Source organism: Monodon monoceros, unplaced genomic scaffold (genome assembly GCF_005190385.1).
Source record: "Monodon monoceros isolate NGI ecotype Baffin Bay Population unplaced genomic scaffold, NGI_Narwhal_1 Super_Scaffold_12, whole genome shotgun sequence".
Classification (NCBI taxonomy): Eukaryota; Metazoa; Chordata; class Mammalia; order Artiodactyla; family Monodontidae; genus Monodon; species Monodon monoceros.
In genome coordinates, this window is record NW_021703768.1 from 77,641,986 (window position 1) to 77,658,565 (window position 16,580).

Sequence of the window (16,580 nt, forward strand, 5' to 3'; positions counted from 1 at the left end):
TAGACATTAAGTACCTTGACTTAATGTAGTGTTATATGGTGAAAAAGAGTTCTGGGCTGGGAGCTGGGACCTGAATTCTAGAGTAAGCTCTGCCGTGAACTTTGGGTAGGGAAGCTGTGTGGCTTTTCTGGGTCTCATTTCTCTCACGTAGAAATCAGAAAACCTGAACAAGGTGTCCCCTAAAGTCCATTTCAGGGCTATGATTATATAATTTTATGCAATACCTGAGGAGAAGATGCAGCGTCTCTACTAGAACATACAGGAGATTCTGAACGGCTGGTGCTGGCAGCATTCTGAGATGGATTTAGTTTTCTGGAAAGGACACACATGTTCCAGTTAGGGGGACAATTTTCAAATGTTCATGATAGAAAGCCTACCCTTGCTTCGTTTTTCCCATCTCAATACTAAAATAACAATGACTATAATAATTAATTATTTGCATAATTTTTAAAGGAAAAAAAAATAAGAACGTACCTCGAGAGCACTGACTCTAATGACCGTCTGTCTATTTCATTATATCCAGGCCAATCTCTTTGGAGCTCTTTAAAAACATAATCCTTTAAGGTGTATGAGAGGTCCTTAGGATTCAGATTGGCTACCTGGTACATGGTGTGAAAAGAGAGCATTAGTTCTTTTTGCTATTTCTTTACCTAAAACAGGCAACCTTTTGGATTTATACTGAAAATAACTATATCAAATGGCTCCAAAGGGACTGCTAGCTTTGCATATGCCAGATCTCAATAAATGCTTTTTGACTTCATTTGGGGAATTAAATAAAACTTTATATACATAGTTAAATATTTTTTTCCTGGATGACCACTGCATTTGTTAAATAGTAATCCTACATTATGCAAAAAGTGGAGGAAGATTTTTTCTTTTAGTCATTTTTTTTTCTAGTCAAAGGAATCCAAAACAGTTTTCTTAACATCTTCATTATTTATTTCTGGCTATTAATTCCATTACTTTTGAGTTACAAGTCCTTGATCACTTGTATTAAGTAGAAACCAAACAGTGCCCATATGTTGGTTTACAAACTTTCCTATCCAGTAATCAACAGAAATTATCTCCATAAACAGTATCAATTCTGATAATCTTGTCTGTCATCTTCTTGGCTTGCTAAGCTTGCTCGTTATAGCTGCCAGTTCTCCTGAAGAACCACTTTTTCAAAGTCCTTGAAATTCCCCCAAACCAATAAACGGAAACAGAAACGAAAATAACCCCCACATTACTGTTATTATTTGCAAGTGTAATCTTTTCTTATCCCTTAACTACGGTTCTTTGTGTATCCAGGCTCAGGCTCCATTAACAACATGAATGTATGGATTCAGGGGCCGAACCAAGAGTCATTTTCAATGCTGGCAGAAAGATATTCTTTTCATTTCCTACTGGAATGGTCTTTTTTAATAACTTCACTTCTTTCTGTGTCTTCTAAAAGTACTATAAAATATAATATGACAGTTTATGCTTTTCTCACAGCTCAGCTGAATACTAACATTAATGTTGATATACAGTAGAAAATGATAGGTTTATCTTAAAATTCAAATTTGCAAATAAATTAACGAGATACAACCAGATTTCTCGAAGTGGAATAAATACAACGATCTTACAATCTATATTCTGCTAGCTCCTAAGTTATAACTCTAGCTTCAACTGTCCTCTGGACACCAGACTCTTATATATATATAACTACCTACTGAATATCCGTCTCCATTTGGATATGTCTAATAGACATCGTCCAAATAGTATGTATGTAAGACAGGATTCCTGATTCCTCTGCATACTCTTGTTCCTTTTCCATCCCTCCTCATCTCAGTCAATGGCTCAATATCCATTCAGTTGCTCCATTTAGTTGGTCTGGGGCGAAATCCAGGAACTGGCATTTTAAAAAAGTTCTCTAAGGGATTCTAATATGGAGCTAGGATGAGACTATGCTCTAGATTCTATCAAATAAACAATAGTAATGATACTCATATCCTACTTGCTCAGGAATTAAGTACACCTACATTTAAAAATTATATCTATACACATATTCATGATCACATGACTACTGACATACATCAGTAGCAGCCTCTGGGTGAACTGCCTCTGCCATCATTTTGCCCTCTCATCCTCTAACCTAGGAGGTAATTTACAACCTTTCTGGAGATTCAGTCACCAAATATTTTGACTTATAACCTGAACCTCCCCCCTTCCCCAAATAAAAAACTGAACACACACACACACACCTATACCCTCATCCTCATTCATTCTTTCATCCTGTCTCTTGAGCTCTTAAAACTGCTATGTGACATATGGGTTTAAATTAAGTGTTTCCAAAAAGTGCTCAAATGACTTAATAAGATCCCTGAAATTGCCAAAGATACCTTGGGGATTGGTTAACCCAGAACTGGAGATTATGGTTTTACTCTTTCATGACATTTGGTATCATGTCTTGAATATAAGAGAAAACAGATGGAAAGGACTTAAAAATGTTATTCTTTGAATAATACATGAAAACCTGCAGGTTTATTTTATTTTTTAATGATGAAATTTAAGAACAACTTTGGAAATGTTACTGCTTTAGAAAAAAATAAAGCAAGCAGACTTCCATTTCTGGTGGACTTGAATACTAATCAACATTTATGACACAAAGTCATTCTAAAAAATACAGGAAGCTACAGTCTGATGAACTGCTGATTTTAACAAAATTACTTACTTTTATACTTAAGCTTGTGATTATACGGTAACTGATCAGTGCTAATACTTTAATGAAGACAGGTGACTGATTTCAGCATACCCAATGGTTGAAAAAGGCAGAGTATTACAGGCGAAAACAGCACGCAGGGCAAGACACATCCAAAACTATTTAGCAGGTAAAAATATTCTAGCTTATACTGACCAAAGACTGATAAAAACACATTGTATAACTTCACCTACATAAACCAATAAAAATTATGGCAATAGTTTAGCGGATTCAAGACTAAAAGCAGATAACCAAAACTTCGTTTACTTTTTTTTAATGGAATTTCAGGGCAAAGTTTGTTTAACCCAAATGAAGATAATGACTCGAAACTTGATAATTCAGAAGGCTCTAACTTATAAAACCTAGTATAAATGTCTACATTTCAATTAGTTTTTAATTAAATGTTTAAGTCAAGATGATTTAACTTAATATTCATATACCATTGATCAAAACGATCCTGAAATTTCTCTACCTCAATAATAATGATAACAACAATAACAGCAACAAGCCTTCTTAAATGAACTCCCCAACAAGAAGGTAAGCAGAAGGAACTCTCTCCAGCTGTCCTCACCTGTTGCAGAATTGCTCCGAGGGAGTTTTTGTCTTTCTGATTGACACCATCTTTCTGCAGTCGAGCTAGCAGCTCAGGTTTCTTATAGGCCTTCAGTGCCAGTAAGTGAATCACCCTGTCCCGATATGGCCGCTGAGAAACACTGCTGCTGCTATGTGTCTTTCGAATGGTATTTGCAGGGTTCATGGGGGTTGATCTTTTCCTCTCAGGCACTGCATCTGAAACAGCTTGAGGTGCTTTCCGAATTTGCACTCTTTTCCCTAAAGTCCAGTAGAAATGACATTGTTACACATTTGCGGGTGATAATATAATGAGCATCTCAATTTCCACAACTCTGACTTAGGTACCTCTTCATTCTGGAAGGAATAAAGACTTCATATTTCAGTTTTTACTTTAAAAAGATATGCAAACAGAATGCATTCCGAATAAATGGCCTAAAATGTGGATTCAGAACTTTCTGACAGAAGCATTTATTGGAATAAATATGTGTTATAAAACTATTTTGGCCACTTAGCTATACACATGGATAATAATTAGTGACACACACCATAGCAACACACTGGAAATTTTAAGGTTTTAGGCATTTGATGTTAAGTGGAAATAAAGTAATCTCCATACTCACCTGTGCTACTTACAGAACTTAAACCTACATGTTGTATGTCATTTCGTTGGCAGATATGAATACAACGAATATGTGAAATGTGAAAAATACCTGTCTATCTCACTAAGGACACACTGTTGGCTGAGCTCAGTCATTAGCTTAATTTCACAGATTCAGAAGCCACAAAGAGGAGAGTCAGGCATAATTTGGGGTCAACATTCACAGGGCATTCATGAGTGATATTCCTTTTCAACAGACATAACATACTCTAGGAGTCAAAAAGCAAAAACAAAACCAATCAACCAACCAACCAACCACACAGTCTAAGAGGGCCAGACAAGCAGATCTCTCCTCTGTGGTGCTGAGACTACAAGGTGAGTTAGAGGAATGGAAAGTGCTAAAAGCAGGCATTCATACCATTTCTGCACAGGCCAGTGCCATTCACATAATTAACACACTTTCTGCTTAAACTTAACAATGACAAGTGTTTGGCAAGTGGCTATTTCTAGAAAATACTGTGGGCTGTAGTGACCTGAATACTATATGGATGTGTGAAGCCATCAGTACGTGGCTGGTCACTGACAATACCTGGTAACCATTCCTTGCTGAAGAAAGAGAGATTAGAATGAAACTGTATTAGACCCTCGCTTTATGATTTCTGAGGTGAAATCTCATACGTCACTACTAAAGCTTCCAACTCTATGCCCATTGGTTAAAGAGGGGGAAGAATTGGTAATGACATACAAGGTGGAACAACTGCATTAGGGACAATACTAGCAATTAGAAACAATGCATAAGTAAAAGCAGTCTCTAAAGCGCTGTTGGCTTGGGTGAAAACAGCTTAATGGGGCAGGAGCTTTACTGAATAGTAGTTCTGTCCATGCTGGGTTCCCAAGGCCTGGCCAGAGGGGCTGTTTGTTTGATACAATCCTACCTAAAGGAGAAAGAAAGGTCTCACTGGCTCTTATATTTCTTTACTATCTAGACGTAACCGATTGTAAATATCAGATCAAAATACTGCACAACAAAGGAACTCAACATTAAAGGGTCACTGCCCAGTGGTAAGAAAAGCTATTAAATTAAGGTACAATTAGAGATTTGGAGATAGATTTAGATCTGTTTTCTGTATTTTTCTTAATTCAGAGATAGGTAGATCAATGTCAGATGTGCAGGGAACTAATATCTACCTTGCACCAATTATGGGATGGGGGAGGGACACCGTGCTAAGAGCTTTACACATATAAAGTCTCATAAAGTAACCTGATGAGGTAGGCCTTGGTCCTATTTCACAGATGAGAAAACTGAGGATTTCAATGGGATAAGCTCAAATAGTAGAGTGCTGACTTAGCATTTGGAAGGTTCTGCGATTAATACCCAAGTGTTCCTACTTGTACTTCTTTGTTGGAAAGGTTTTATGAACAAATGCCTAATGTCTGCCCTTGCTTCATGTTAGGCTGCAAGCTTCCTGTAGGCAGTGCTATGGCTGCTTTGTCTATCAGCAGACCTAGATTTTGATGACTTGCAAAGTGAAATGACCAGCAAAGTGTCAAAGTGAATGACAGCAAGTGAACAAGCAGACAGCAGAGGAGCAGAATCAAGGTGGCCTGTGCTGTATTTTTGCACATTACCAGGCTGCCAGAGTCTGAAGACACAATGAAATTTCTAAAGTGGCAGTTGCAAACCTTTCAACCCACCACTTCTCAGTTGCAATAGTGTTAGCAAACAGTACTACTTCCTTGAAATTTCAATAGGAATTTTTGGAAAGAAAGAATAGAGTTAGGTCAGACAAGTTTAGGAAACGCTATAAATTCCACACTCCCCTCCCCCTTGAAACCTGTTTAACTTCTACTTCCCCAAACCAAGCTGACTATGGATCCCTCTCCCACACTCGTCTCTAGGGAGCAGGATGAGCAGAGAATGGTTTTTAACTAAACTCACATACACCATGACTGGTCATTTAGAATGAATTCAGGCCAGCAAGGAAGGCAAATACAAATAAAAACAAAAACAGGACTATCACTGTGTTGCAGGCTGCCCTACCTCTTCTGTAGGTCTCACCAACCTCTGGTCCACAGTCTCAGGAAAGCCCCTAGGTCTCCTGAGTTTACCCCACCCTCCCAAAGTAGACATAGGGCTACCAAATAAGGGAGGTTCACTTTGCCCTTAAAAGGGGTCAAAGTATGATGGCTAACAAGAAATTAGAATCTGGACAGGGATGTGACAGCATTGGAGTCTCACCTGGGGCCTAATGCTAGGCTATCATTGGTCCATGAATCTCCTACCCACAAAACACTCACTTCACCTTTACCTCATTTTAAACAGCAAGTTGTAGGGTAACCCATTTCTTTCAAATGATGAAAGAAGAATCCAGCCACACTGGGCCACAGAGTTTTGCACAAAGATCACTTGCTCCCTGCCTCCCCATCAATTTGTGCCTATTCAACCAGGAAGGAGTCCTCTGATTTAAGGTAAGAAAGGCTATAAATGAAGAAAACATTAGTACTCTAAGCAGTTACAGAATTGAGATGCTAAAGCAAAAAAAGAGCAGGAAAATGTGGTTCAAAGTGGGCAGAAGAAAGGATTTATTTTTATTTTTTACATTTGCCTCAGAAAAGCCCTTTTAATAAAGCCTGTGGGAGAACCTAATTCTCTTCCCAGACCCAACTGCTAATCAATTCCCTGGGCTCCTTATATAAACAGCAGCAGCGGGTCGGACAGAGTTGGGTAATCTGGGACTATATCTGAACCGTTTTGTTTCATAACAAGGAGTCCACTGCTAGGTTCTCCATTTAATATGAGATGGTAAAAGTACTTAGCCCTCCGTCTAATGACTCTGAGTAAACAATCTGAAAGGAAGGTGTTAAAACAGACAATCAGAAAGAGAGCAGGGACAGCAACCGTCTTCTGCAGTTGTTTTTCTGTTCTGTGGAACCTAACTAAAAACCCTGGCAACACTGACCCAAGGTTTTAAAAACACTGGCAGGACCTTGACAGTGGTGTGACTCTGTCATGGTTAAATACATAATCCACTGCAATGAAATCCATCTCCACTACTTAGCATTTGAGATCACTTCTTCAAAAGGTTTACTATCAAAACATATATAAACAACAGTCATAGACTGCTAGAACTACAAAGGACCTTAGATGTTATCTAAGTTCAAAACCCCTTATTTATTTTTTTATAAGTTTATTTATTTATTTATTTATGGGTACGTTGGGGCTTCGTTGCTGCAGGCAGGCTTTCTCTAGTTGTGGCGACCGGGGGCTACTCATCGTTGTGGTGCCGGCTTCTCATTGCGGTGGCTTCTCTTGTTGCGGAGCAAGGACTCTAGGTGCACGGGCTTTAGTAGTTGTGGCGCACGGGCTTAGTTGCTCCGCGGCATGTGGGATCTTCCCAGACCAGGGCTGGAACCTGTATCCCCTGCATTGGCAGGTGGATTCTTAACCACTGTGCCACCAGGGAAGCCCCAAACCCCTTATTTTAATATTTGAGAAAATTAAGGTCTCCAGATGTTAATTGATTTGTCCAAGGTCACTCAAACATGTACTAACATCAAAAATAAGGAGGATGGGGGAAAAAGTTGGGAAAACTGGAAAAAGGATCCTAGAAATTAGGTTGTTTGGGTTATTTTATATACCTAAATAGATATTAGGTATATAAAATAACCAAAATTTACAATTCAATAAATTTCCAGAATTTAGATAGGAGTCAGTGAGCAGACTTAAGATACTGGTAAACTAGAAGTGATAAGTTTCTTTTTTCTTTTTTTTAAACAAAGGGGAAGGATTATAACAACACAACAATGCTCATCATTGATATCAATGGCATAACTAGAACTGGAAATATTACTGAAGAAATAATAACAATGTTTTCTAGGTTAAAGCTTCTCCTGTGCTCCTCTCCAGGCAAAATAGGCCTTCCCCCACTCCCCACCCCAAGCACACTAGAAGGTCACAGAAGCTCACATTCCTGGTTGCCTAGGCAAGCTGACCCCTAAGAGCACAGCCTTCCTTTCCTTAAACTGGGCTTGTGCCCTAATTCAACTATCAGAGGACTGGATGATGCCACCATACCCCCCACAGTGAGACCAACATTATTCCTATTTGTCCTCTACTCAGGCTGACACTATTAAAAGAAACCTTGCTCTGCAAAGGCTTCTAAGCTGGCAGAGGTCAGCTTTTGGTATCATTTTATATGATATATTCAATTAAGAACTAAAGAGGTATCTCCTATTGTCTTATGAAAGAAACATAACTTGTTAATGAGGCCAAACTCTTATCATTTGCTATTTGCTGATACCAGCAACTTGATATGTAAAATGGAGAGGCAATCATAACCCAGCTCACGCGGTGATTGTGAGATTTAGATGAATAACTACATGTGAAGTGCTAACCAGTGCCTTGTGCATCGCAAGCACTCAGGAAGTGCTGAGTAATATTATTAGTTTTGAAGGGTGACTGACTAGCATTTTAAAGAACTAAATGGGTCAGTTTTGAGATACTGAAAAAAGCAGGAGGATACAAACTGAGCTGCCTGGAAGGAAAGAAACATGGTAAAGGCCTGGCAATGGATACAGTTAGAAGAAAAAGATCAAAACATGCCATAACAAGGGAGTAAAAAAATCAAAAAGAAACACCAGAAAAGCCAATCCGGATACTAGTCTTTTGCTCTACTGTATTCAGAATTGATTAGTCTTTTCTTAGGAGTAGTGTGTGCAGTTTGGAATTCTGAGGTGAAGAACTGGAGGCAGTCCAGAGGAGAGCAATAAAAATAATTAAAGGCTTGGGATACAGGCCATATTAAGGAAAGTTAAAAGGAGCTGGGGTTACTTGACCTAGAGAATAAAGGGCTGAGGAGGTTAATGACAAGACTTAAGACCAGAGAAGAACACTGCTGTGATGGTGAGTAGCCCAGGGCACAGAGGACACAGCACAGAGGAGAAGGTTAAACAGAGCACTTGTCTGGCAGAGGTCACTGTGGGGCTCTGCAGGGGGGGAACATATGTGTGCTCTTCTTAAAATGGCATAGATGTAATCTGGTTCAGATTTAAATTTAGATAACCTCAAATTCTATGTGGTCACTCTAAAAAATGTATATAAATTATCTGTAGTGCCTATAAGAAACCCTGCAAGTTCCCAAATTCCCATACCATCAGGGCATGTATGGCCTGTGTGATTCTGGGTGTTGAAAAGTCTCTTGTGTAAGCTGGGAATGAACTGTACCGATCCTATCAAAACAAACAAAAACACATGGACATAGGGGACGCCCAAGGATCTTTCAATGGAAAAGTATGGTGATCATTGCTAATTTTCAAGCTTTGGAATAAATCAAGGTGAAGGTTTTCAGATAGTTATATTGGGAAGAAAAAAAAATCATTTTGATTGCTGGAGTCTTCTATTCCTTTGTCAAACACACCAATTTGTCTTACTGTTTATAAATTGGTGGTATTGGACTTAAAAAACACTCTCAAAGCAACAGGGACAGCAAATTCATAGCGTGCACTTAAATTTAAGAGCAGCAGATCTTGTACATTTTAAAAACAATTTGAGATTTAGCCTACTAAAGTTAATTAAGTTACCTATGAGAATAAAGAAAGAAAGAAAGGAGGTTGTAAGTTGTTACCTCATTCAGCAGGAAAGAGAAGATGAAAAATCTCATTGCTAGTAACTTACTGGGCAGGGAACTGGGCCCCGTGGGTACAGATACCTGAGGAAGCCATGAATTGTTGTTAAACCAAACTAAATGTATCTAAGCTAAGCACCAAGTCCCAGGAGCACTGGCTCTGTTCCAAAGAAATACTTATTAAAGATACTAGTGGAGCTTCTCAAAGCTGAATGTATTGTAGCTGGGTCAGCAATGGGAAAATACAGAAGTAGAATTATACCAAACCATGGGAAGATGTTGATTAAGGGATCTGGTTATTCAAGAGACTTTTTGTTAGCATTTACATTTTCAAATTAATATCCTTTCATCATTTACTATCCAGTGACTTGTGTTATTAAACTGACCGAGGCCTCATAGAGCTCATCCTCACTCTGCGTGATTCTCTCTGTTACTGTTAATAGTCACTGCGAATTAACTCTTTAAAACTGTCAGGGTCACTGCTCGTAAAGGAGAGACTCATCTTGCTGGTCTGGTCTTAATTCCCCTCGATTTGATGGATATTTGAGTGAGCTGATGATAAAGGTGATGGGGGTAGGGCAGGTTCTTAATTAATGGAGAGATGAGGATGAGGATCCATAACTGAGAAGACATCACAATTGAGGTACCAAAGAGGCATCACCCTAATGCTTTGCTATAAGCACGTTTTAATACTTTTGCAATAAAAACTCCTTGTTGTGCAAAGATCCTTTGAAATTCTGCTAATAGAAAACTCATAAGTTCTACTAATAGATTTTACTATAAAAATAACTCTCCAGAAGTACAAAATAAGAACTATACTGTCCACCACTGAAATTACATCATCCAGTGACAAAGAAAACACAACAGTACCACTATCACAATCTCACATAGTAAAGTAACTTGAGCAGATCCCAGGATTGTAAAGTAATAACAAATGGCCAGTAGAGGATCTGGGATTTATGAAAGAAATAAAACTTTTCAATCTCTTCAATTTATCAGCAGTATGAAGAGAATAAATGACTTTTGACCATGTTTTTCAAAGTGTTCTGAAAACTAATTTCTGTGTTTTCATTAAGTAATATTACCGATATTTACCTAGAGTGATCTTGAATTATTCCAATCAATCAGCAAGAAGGAGAAAGGTATCTATACAAACCTACATATGGTCCACCAGGTTTGATAACTTTTGTGCTTCGGTTGCGGGATTCCTCCTCTGCCTGGGTCATTCTTTCTCGTGTCATCTGATACGAGTCATTTGTTGCACACACTGTAATTTTATCTTGTATAAATCCCAGGCAATTGAGCTGGGATGCTCCAGAGCTGTCAGGTAAGATGGTGCCTTGTTAGATATGTCCCACATTTTGCATAATAAAGGCAAGCAGAAATTGTATAATCCTAAAACCAGCAGCTTTAATAATAACTTTGCAATTCAAAATAACTAATATTAGTCATTTTAAAATGTAAAGCTTACTTAAAAATTTTTAAGTTTCTCCTCTTCATTTGATATCACATTTTTTTTTTCCATATTCTGGATAGAATGGGTGAAATGAGATCTCAGAGACCAAATCCATGAAATGTTGGAAAAAAAAAAAAAAAAAAAAAAGAATCAGTACTTGGAATGAAGACCAGAGTCTTGATGGGCACTGTAGTTCTACTGTCATTTTTAAAAGAATTACCTACCACTGATGTGAGAAATGTTAAAAGTTTACTTTTAATGGAACCATAATATGTATGCTTTAGAACTGACTAGATGAAACAGACCCACCGTAATAATGCCTTTTATTTTTAATAAGATATTAAGTTTAAGGCTAAAGTACTGCCAAATATCATAGTTTAATTTATTACTATTCACCCAAATACCCTAAAAAATTGTAACTTTATATTTACCATTGTTAAATCTCTATAAGATGATCTTTTGATATAGCAAATACTGAAAAATACTGGACAGGAGATTTTTGCAGAAATATTAAAAAAAGAAACCTTTTATTTACACAATCACGAATATTAACACTGGCCAGGAAGACGGCTCTGTATTCAAAGTATTATGCTAATATTAGGGGATTATGGTAACAGTTATGCTAGTATTTTAAAAAGAAATTATTATGGCCTTAAAACAGACTAGAATGTAGAAGTAATGAAAATGTCACTACAGCTCTGATATTCTATTTCTAAACTTAATTGGAAGTAGCTTTGTTATGATGCTAAGAAATAAGGGTTGATAAAATTTTTGTAAGTTGCTAATAACTGTCTGTACAAATGCTATTTTAAAAAAAATCAGTTCGTTCATCTCATAAATATTTATTGCGCAGAGAGACTGTGTGCCTGGCAATGTGTGAGGTACCTGGGCTGTGACAAGGACTGACAGATGCAGTCCCTCCTTCAAGGAGCTCTCTGTCTAATGGGCGACAAGGATGAGAGCACACTGGAAATTATGATGCAGTGTGACAAGTGACAGGGAACAGGGAACCCCCAGGAAGGTACTTCACCTGGACTTGTGGGCAAGGCAAAGGCTTCCTAGAGGAAGTGGTGATTGAGCTGATCTAGAGGGATAACTAGACAAGGGGGAAGGACAAAAGTGTTCTAAAGGGATAACCAATGTGTGCAGGCCCAGGGGAACAAGGAGAAGGTTTTCAGCTTGACCAAAGGGAGCTGGCAAGAACAATTAGAGGTGAGGATGAAAAGAGGGTATAAGAAGTGCATCACACAGGGCTTTGGAGGTCATAGTATAAATTTTGGACTTTTCCCCAAGAATAACAGAGACTGAAAACAGTCTCATTTATTCCGTAGAAAAATCAATCTGGATGAAGAACAGATTGGAAGGAAGGGGGCACTCTTGTGAAAGCAGACCAGTTAAGAGGCTATTGAACGATTACAGACAAGAAGCAATGGCTTGAACCAGGGTAGGGCAGTGTGAATGCAGAACAGTAAACAGATTCCAGAGATAGTGAGGAGGCAGCATTGACAGGATTTGGTCAGAGATTAGCCATGGCCAGGGGTTGGGGGTCTGGGTTGGGTGGGTGGTCGTTAAAGATTGTGCCCAAGTTACTAGGTGTGTGGAGCTGCCATGTGAGACACCGGAGTACGGATGGGAGAGAGAAAATGAATTCAGTGTTGGACCTGGTTGGTGACTTTGAAGAAGTAAGGAGCAGTCTCAGGAGGGAATGGACTGTGAATAACACTAATATTTAAAATAATCAATAGGAAGATAAAAAGACCACAGGAGACCAAAGAGGTAGAGGGAAATTAGAAGAGCAGTGTGTCATGGAAGCCATGGGAATAGAATACTTCAAGAATCAGAGAGTGGTCCACAGTGTGAAATGTTGGCAACAAGTCCAGAATACTAAGGAACCAATAAGCATCCCCTGGGTTCATGGGCAAGGAGGTAAAGGCTCTCTTCGAGAAGCATATTTCAGTGGAATGCCGGGGACTGAAGCCAGACTTCGGGTCCAGAAGTGAGTATAAGGGAGGCGGGTTTGGGTTTTTTTTGGTTTTTGTTTTTGCGGTACGCGGGCCTCTCACTGTTGTGGCCTCTCCTGTTGCGGAGCACAGGCTCCGGACGCGCAGGCTCAGGGGCCATGGCTCATGGGCCCAGCCGCTCCGTGGCACGTGGGATCTTCCCGGACCGGGGCACGAACCCGTGTCCCCTGCATCGGCAGGTGGACCCTCAACCACTGCGCCACCAGGGAAGCCCGGTTTTTGTTTTTATTGTCTTTTTTAATGAGGCCTACTTGAGCTGAAAATCCAGTGAAAGGAGAGAAAGGAAGGGGTAGGGAGGGAGGATGAGTAGGAAGAAAAGACTGCAGTAGAGAAAAGTCTGCAGTGTGAAGGTCTGGTGGCAAGAAGTTTGAATTTCAATATCTCCCGCTATGATTCAAGTAATTTACATAGTGAGAATAAGCTGAACCTATTGCCAATCACAATGAAGATACAGTTTTCACCATCCAAGGTCAAGAAACAGATCTTTACATGAAAACAAAATACAGCTATAAACCCTGTGGGCAAGAAGGTACTCTCCAGAATTCTCCACTCATCCCTTTTGAACTTAGTTACCTTAAAAGTTTAAATACTTTGACATATGTGCATAAATGTTCCTACAGTCCTTCTCTAGCCTAGCTCACTGTGTCCTATACTTGAGTATGCATTAGTTACAGAGCTGTATTATGTATTTTCACTAGGCCTGTGAATGGGCAGATTCAAGGAATTTTTGAGTGTAGGATTTCCACCATCTTACATATGAGAAAAGCGAGGCCCAAGGAGATTTAAAAAGAAAGATAAGAAAGGAGACTAGTTGATATATATTTTTTGAACATCTATTTATGGAGCTCAGCCAACACTGTAAGACTGGAAAATGAGTGTAAGAAAGCCCCTGCCCTTAAGGAGCTTGCACAACTGTAGGAGAGACAAGATATATGGAATATAAAAAATCAAACTGAATAGAAAAGGTGGAGCCAGATTATAAAAAGGTTTTCTTGCCAGGATAAAAACTGGAACTCTGAGTGCTTTTGTTTTTATGATGGCAAATTTCAATTTATATTCATACCACACTTGGATCATACGAATGTATTTATGACAATGTTCTCACAATAATTGTTTCTTTTCTGTTGGCACATCATGTATAGTTTTATAAAGTGACCTTAAATCTTTCTCCAAACAAGGTAGAAATAAACACACAGGGTATTTATGATGTAAGGGAGAAACCATATTACCTATGATAGGCCTGGTTTTGAAGAGGGAATAAAGTTCCTTAATGAAATTCCTAATGGGACATAGTTCAGTTTGATGTCAAAATGTTCTCACTGTACTAAAATAATTCTCTTAAGACAAGTGTTACAGGTAATGGCGCAATCAGAAATCGGTGTGCCCTGTGGTATGTAAAGAACACTGAAGTAGGAGTTAGAACTCAGTTCTCATTCAGCCCAGTCACTAACCAACCAGCTATGCAACCTGTGAAGTGAAGGGGTGGAACCACACAATCACCGAGGACCCTTGTACTTGGTGATTCTATGATCTATTACAATGCTGTCCCACAGAAATTTCTGCAATTTAAAATGTTCTGTGTTTGTGCTGTCCACTATGAGAACCACTAGCCATGTGGATATTTAGCCTATAATATGTAGTTAGTATGAGTGAAGAACTAAATTTTAAATTTTATTTCATTTTTATCAATTGAAATGTAAATAGCCCCATGTGGCCAGTGGCTATCACCGTGGACAGTGCAGAAAAGTCTACAGAGTCTAAAACACATGCAATTTATACCAAAAAATGTAAGTTTGGGGGAAGGCAATTTTTAGAAAGCAAAATTAACATATACTCAGGGAAAATGGCAGATTAAGATAAAGCAAATAGTTATTTAGTCGCCTTAAATGGGAGAAGAAATTTAGACCTCTCTCAGTGAAGTGTCTTATTTTGTATCTCTGCCTTCCCTGCTTACTTGGAACACAACTTTCCCTTCCTTTCTCCCCCACACAGCGAACACTTAAAGTTTCAAGTACGACACAGAGGAGAGATAGGGATGGATGGCCCTGGGGGCCTTGGGGAACTTTCGGCCAATGTCAGTGTTTCTCGGGAGGTTGGGGGCTCTAAGGCCTTGTCTTTATCCACAGGCAGAACAAACTCCTACGAGGGGCCGTTCTTTAATCAGAAACAACCACAGCAAAGAAGAGTGTAACAAGTAGCTTAGTGTTTACAGAGGACCTAAGTAGATAAGGGTTCCAGTGGGTACCCTGGGCTATGGGTGTGTATTTTTGTCTTCCTCCCTCCTTTTTTCCCCTGAAAATCAGAAATGACTGCTATACTGGGGTTAATTTCTAGTTTCCATTTTGCTGCAGAATAAAGATTTTTAAAAACCTATCTTAAAACAAGCCTTGCACAGCGAAGGAGGAAGGGGATATATAAAACACACGTATATTTTCCTCCTTTATCTATGAGTGTGAGTCCTGAGGATACTATAAAGCACTCTTATTTATATTCAGTGAATAAAAATTTAAAAAACCCTCAAACTTGTCTTTAATTAAAATAAACAAAATAAACCATGTTTTATAGGTATAAAATCTATACTTTAAAAATTCCTCAAGGGCAAAAATCTTAAAATTTTTGTGATTGTATCCTACAGTGACAAATATAATTTCTAGCACATAGTATGTGCTCAATATTTCTCAAATAAATAAATAAATAAGCCCTACCATTCAAGTCAGTAAATATTTACGGAATGACTACCATGTATTTTATTGTAGAATTAAAAAAGAAAACCCTCAAAGAAAAATCATTTTCCCTTCAGCATACCTTGGAACGCACTTACCTGGAGAAGGTTTGCTGGATGCAGTCAAAGCTGCCTTGAGGGTTGTCTTTACCCACATTTGACAAATAGAAGTTAAAGGTATGCACTTCGTTGGGGGGATCATTTTTAGGGATTTTGACAAGCTAAAAGGGGGACAAAGAGAGAAACACCTCAAATTATAAATTTGCTATAGAATGATCTGATGACTGACTTAACTGTTTTTCAAGCGACATTCATTTTTTACCGAAGCCCTCTTGAGCATCTAAATTTATAGCATTTATATTACCAAATCATTCAAGGAATCTGACAAGCATGCTTTAACTCACCACGTTCTTATTTCCATTTTCTATCCTAAGGTGTCAGTAATCATATCGGCTCAGTAATTAGTTTATAAGAGGAACCCCCTTCTTTTCAAACTAGAAAATGGTTACAGTTCACATGAAGAGTTATTAGTGAACTTGCTAAAAAGCTCTTCCTCTTTTGAGATACACAGGTTCTGCCTTTGGCTACATGACCCGCTGCTAAATAGCTTCTAGATATTTAGATGGTCTCGAGATAGAGTCCATATCCCAATCTTTTGCTGTCTTATTACATACGCATTTCATTTTAATTCTTGGAGCAATATTTTTGAAGAATAACTAGCAGCACAAGGTGGCTACTATAATTACATTCACACCAAAACGCAGCTGGGTGTTTCTCCCTGCCCTATGATTCTTGTACTCATCCTCATGTTTACAGAACAAGGTCAGCAGCCTACAGAGATTATTCTGCAGGGCACTCCAAGGC

General features: G+C 38.6%; 1 protein-coding gene across 2 annotated transcripts in view; it reads right to left on the reverse strand.

The window, feature by feature from the left end:
* ELL2 (elongation factor for RNA polymerase II 2) overlaps positions 1 to 16,580 on the reverse strand; it is a 75,797-nt gene that overhangs the window by 14,191 nt on the left and 45,026 nt on the right. Inside the window, exons 1-5 of one of the 2 annotated variants that reach the window (XM_029219086.1) lie at positions 10,989 to 11,091; positions 10,674 to 10,837; positions 3,294 to 3,553; positions 475 to 599; positions 225 to 312 (exon numbers count right to left, since the gene is read on the reverse strand). In XM_029219086.1, coding sequence (XP_029074919.1) covers positions 225 to 312; positions 475 to 599; positions 3,294 to 3,553; positions 10,674 to 10,837; positions 10,989 to 11,017 — 666 coding nt within the window. In that variant the 5' untranslated portion in view covers positions 11,018 to 11,091. Of the gene's footprint in view, positions 1 to 224; positions 313 to 474; positions 600 to 3,293; positions 3,554 to 10,673; positions 10,838 to 10,988; positions 11,092 to 15,815; positions 15,938 to 16,580 lie in introns of those variants that run through there. The other variant, XM_029219085.1, reaches the window with a different exon arrangement.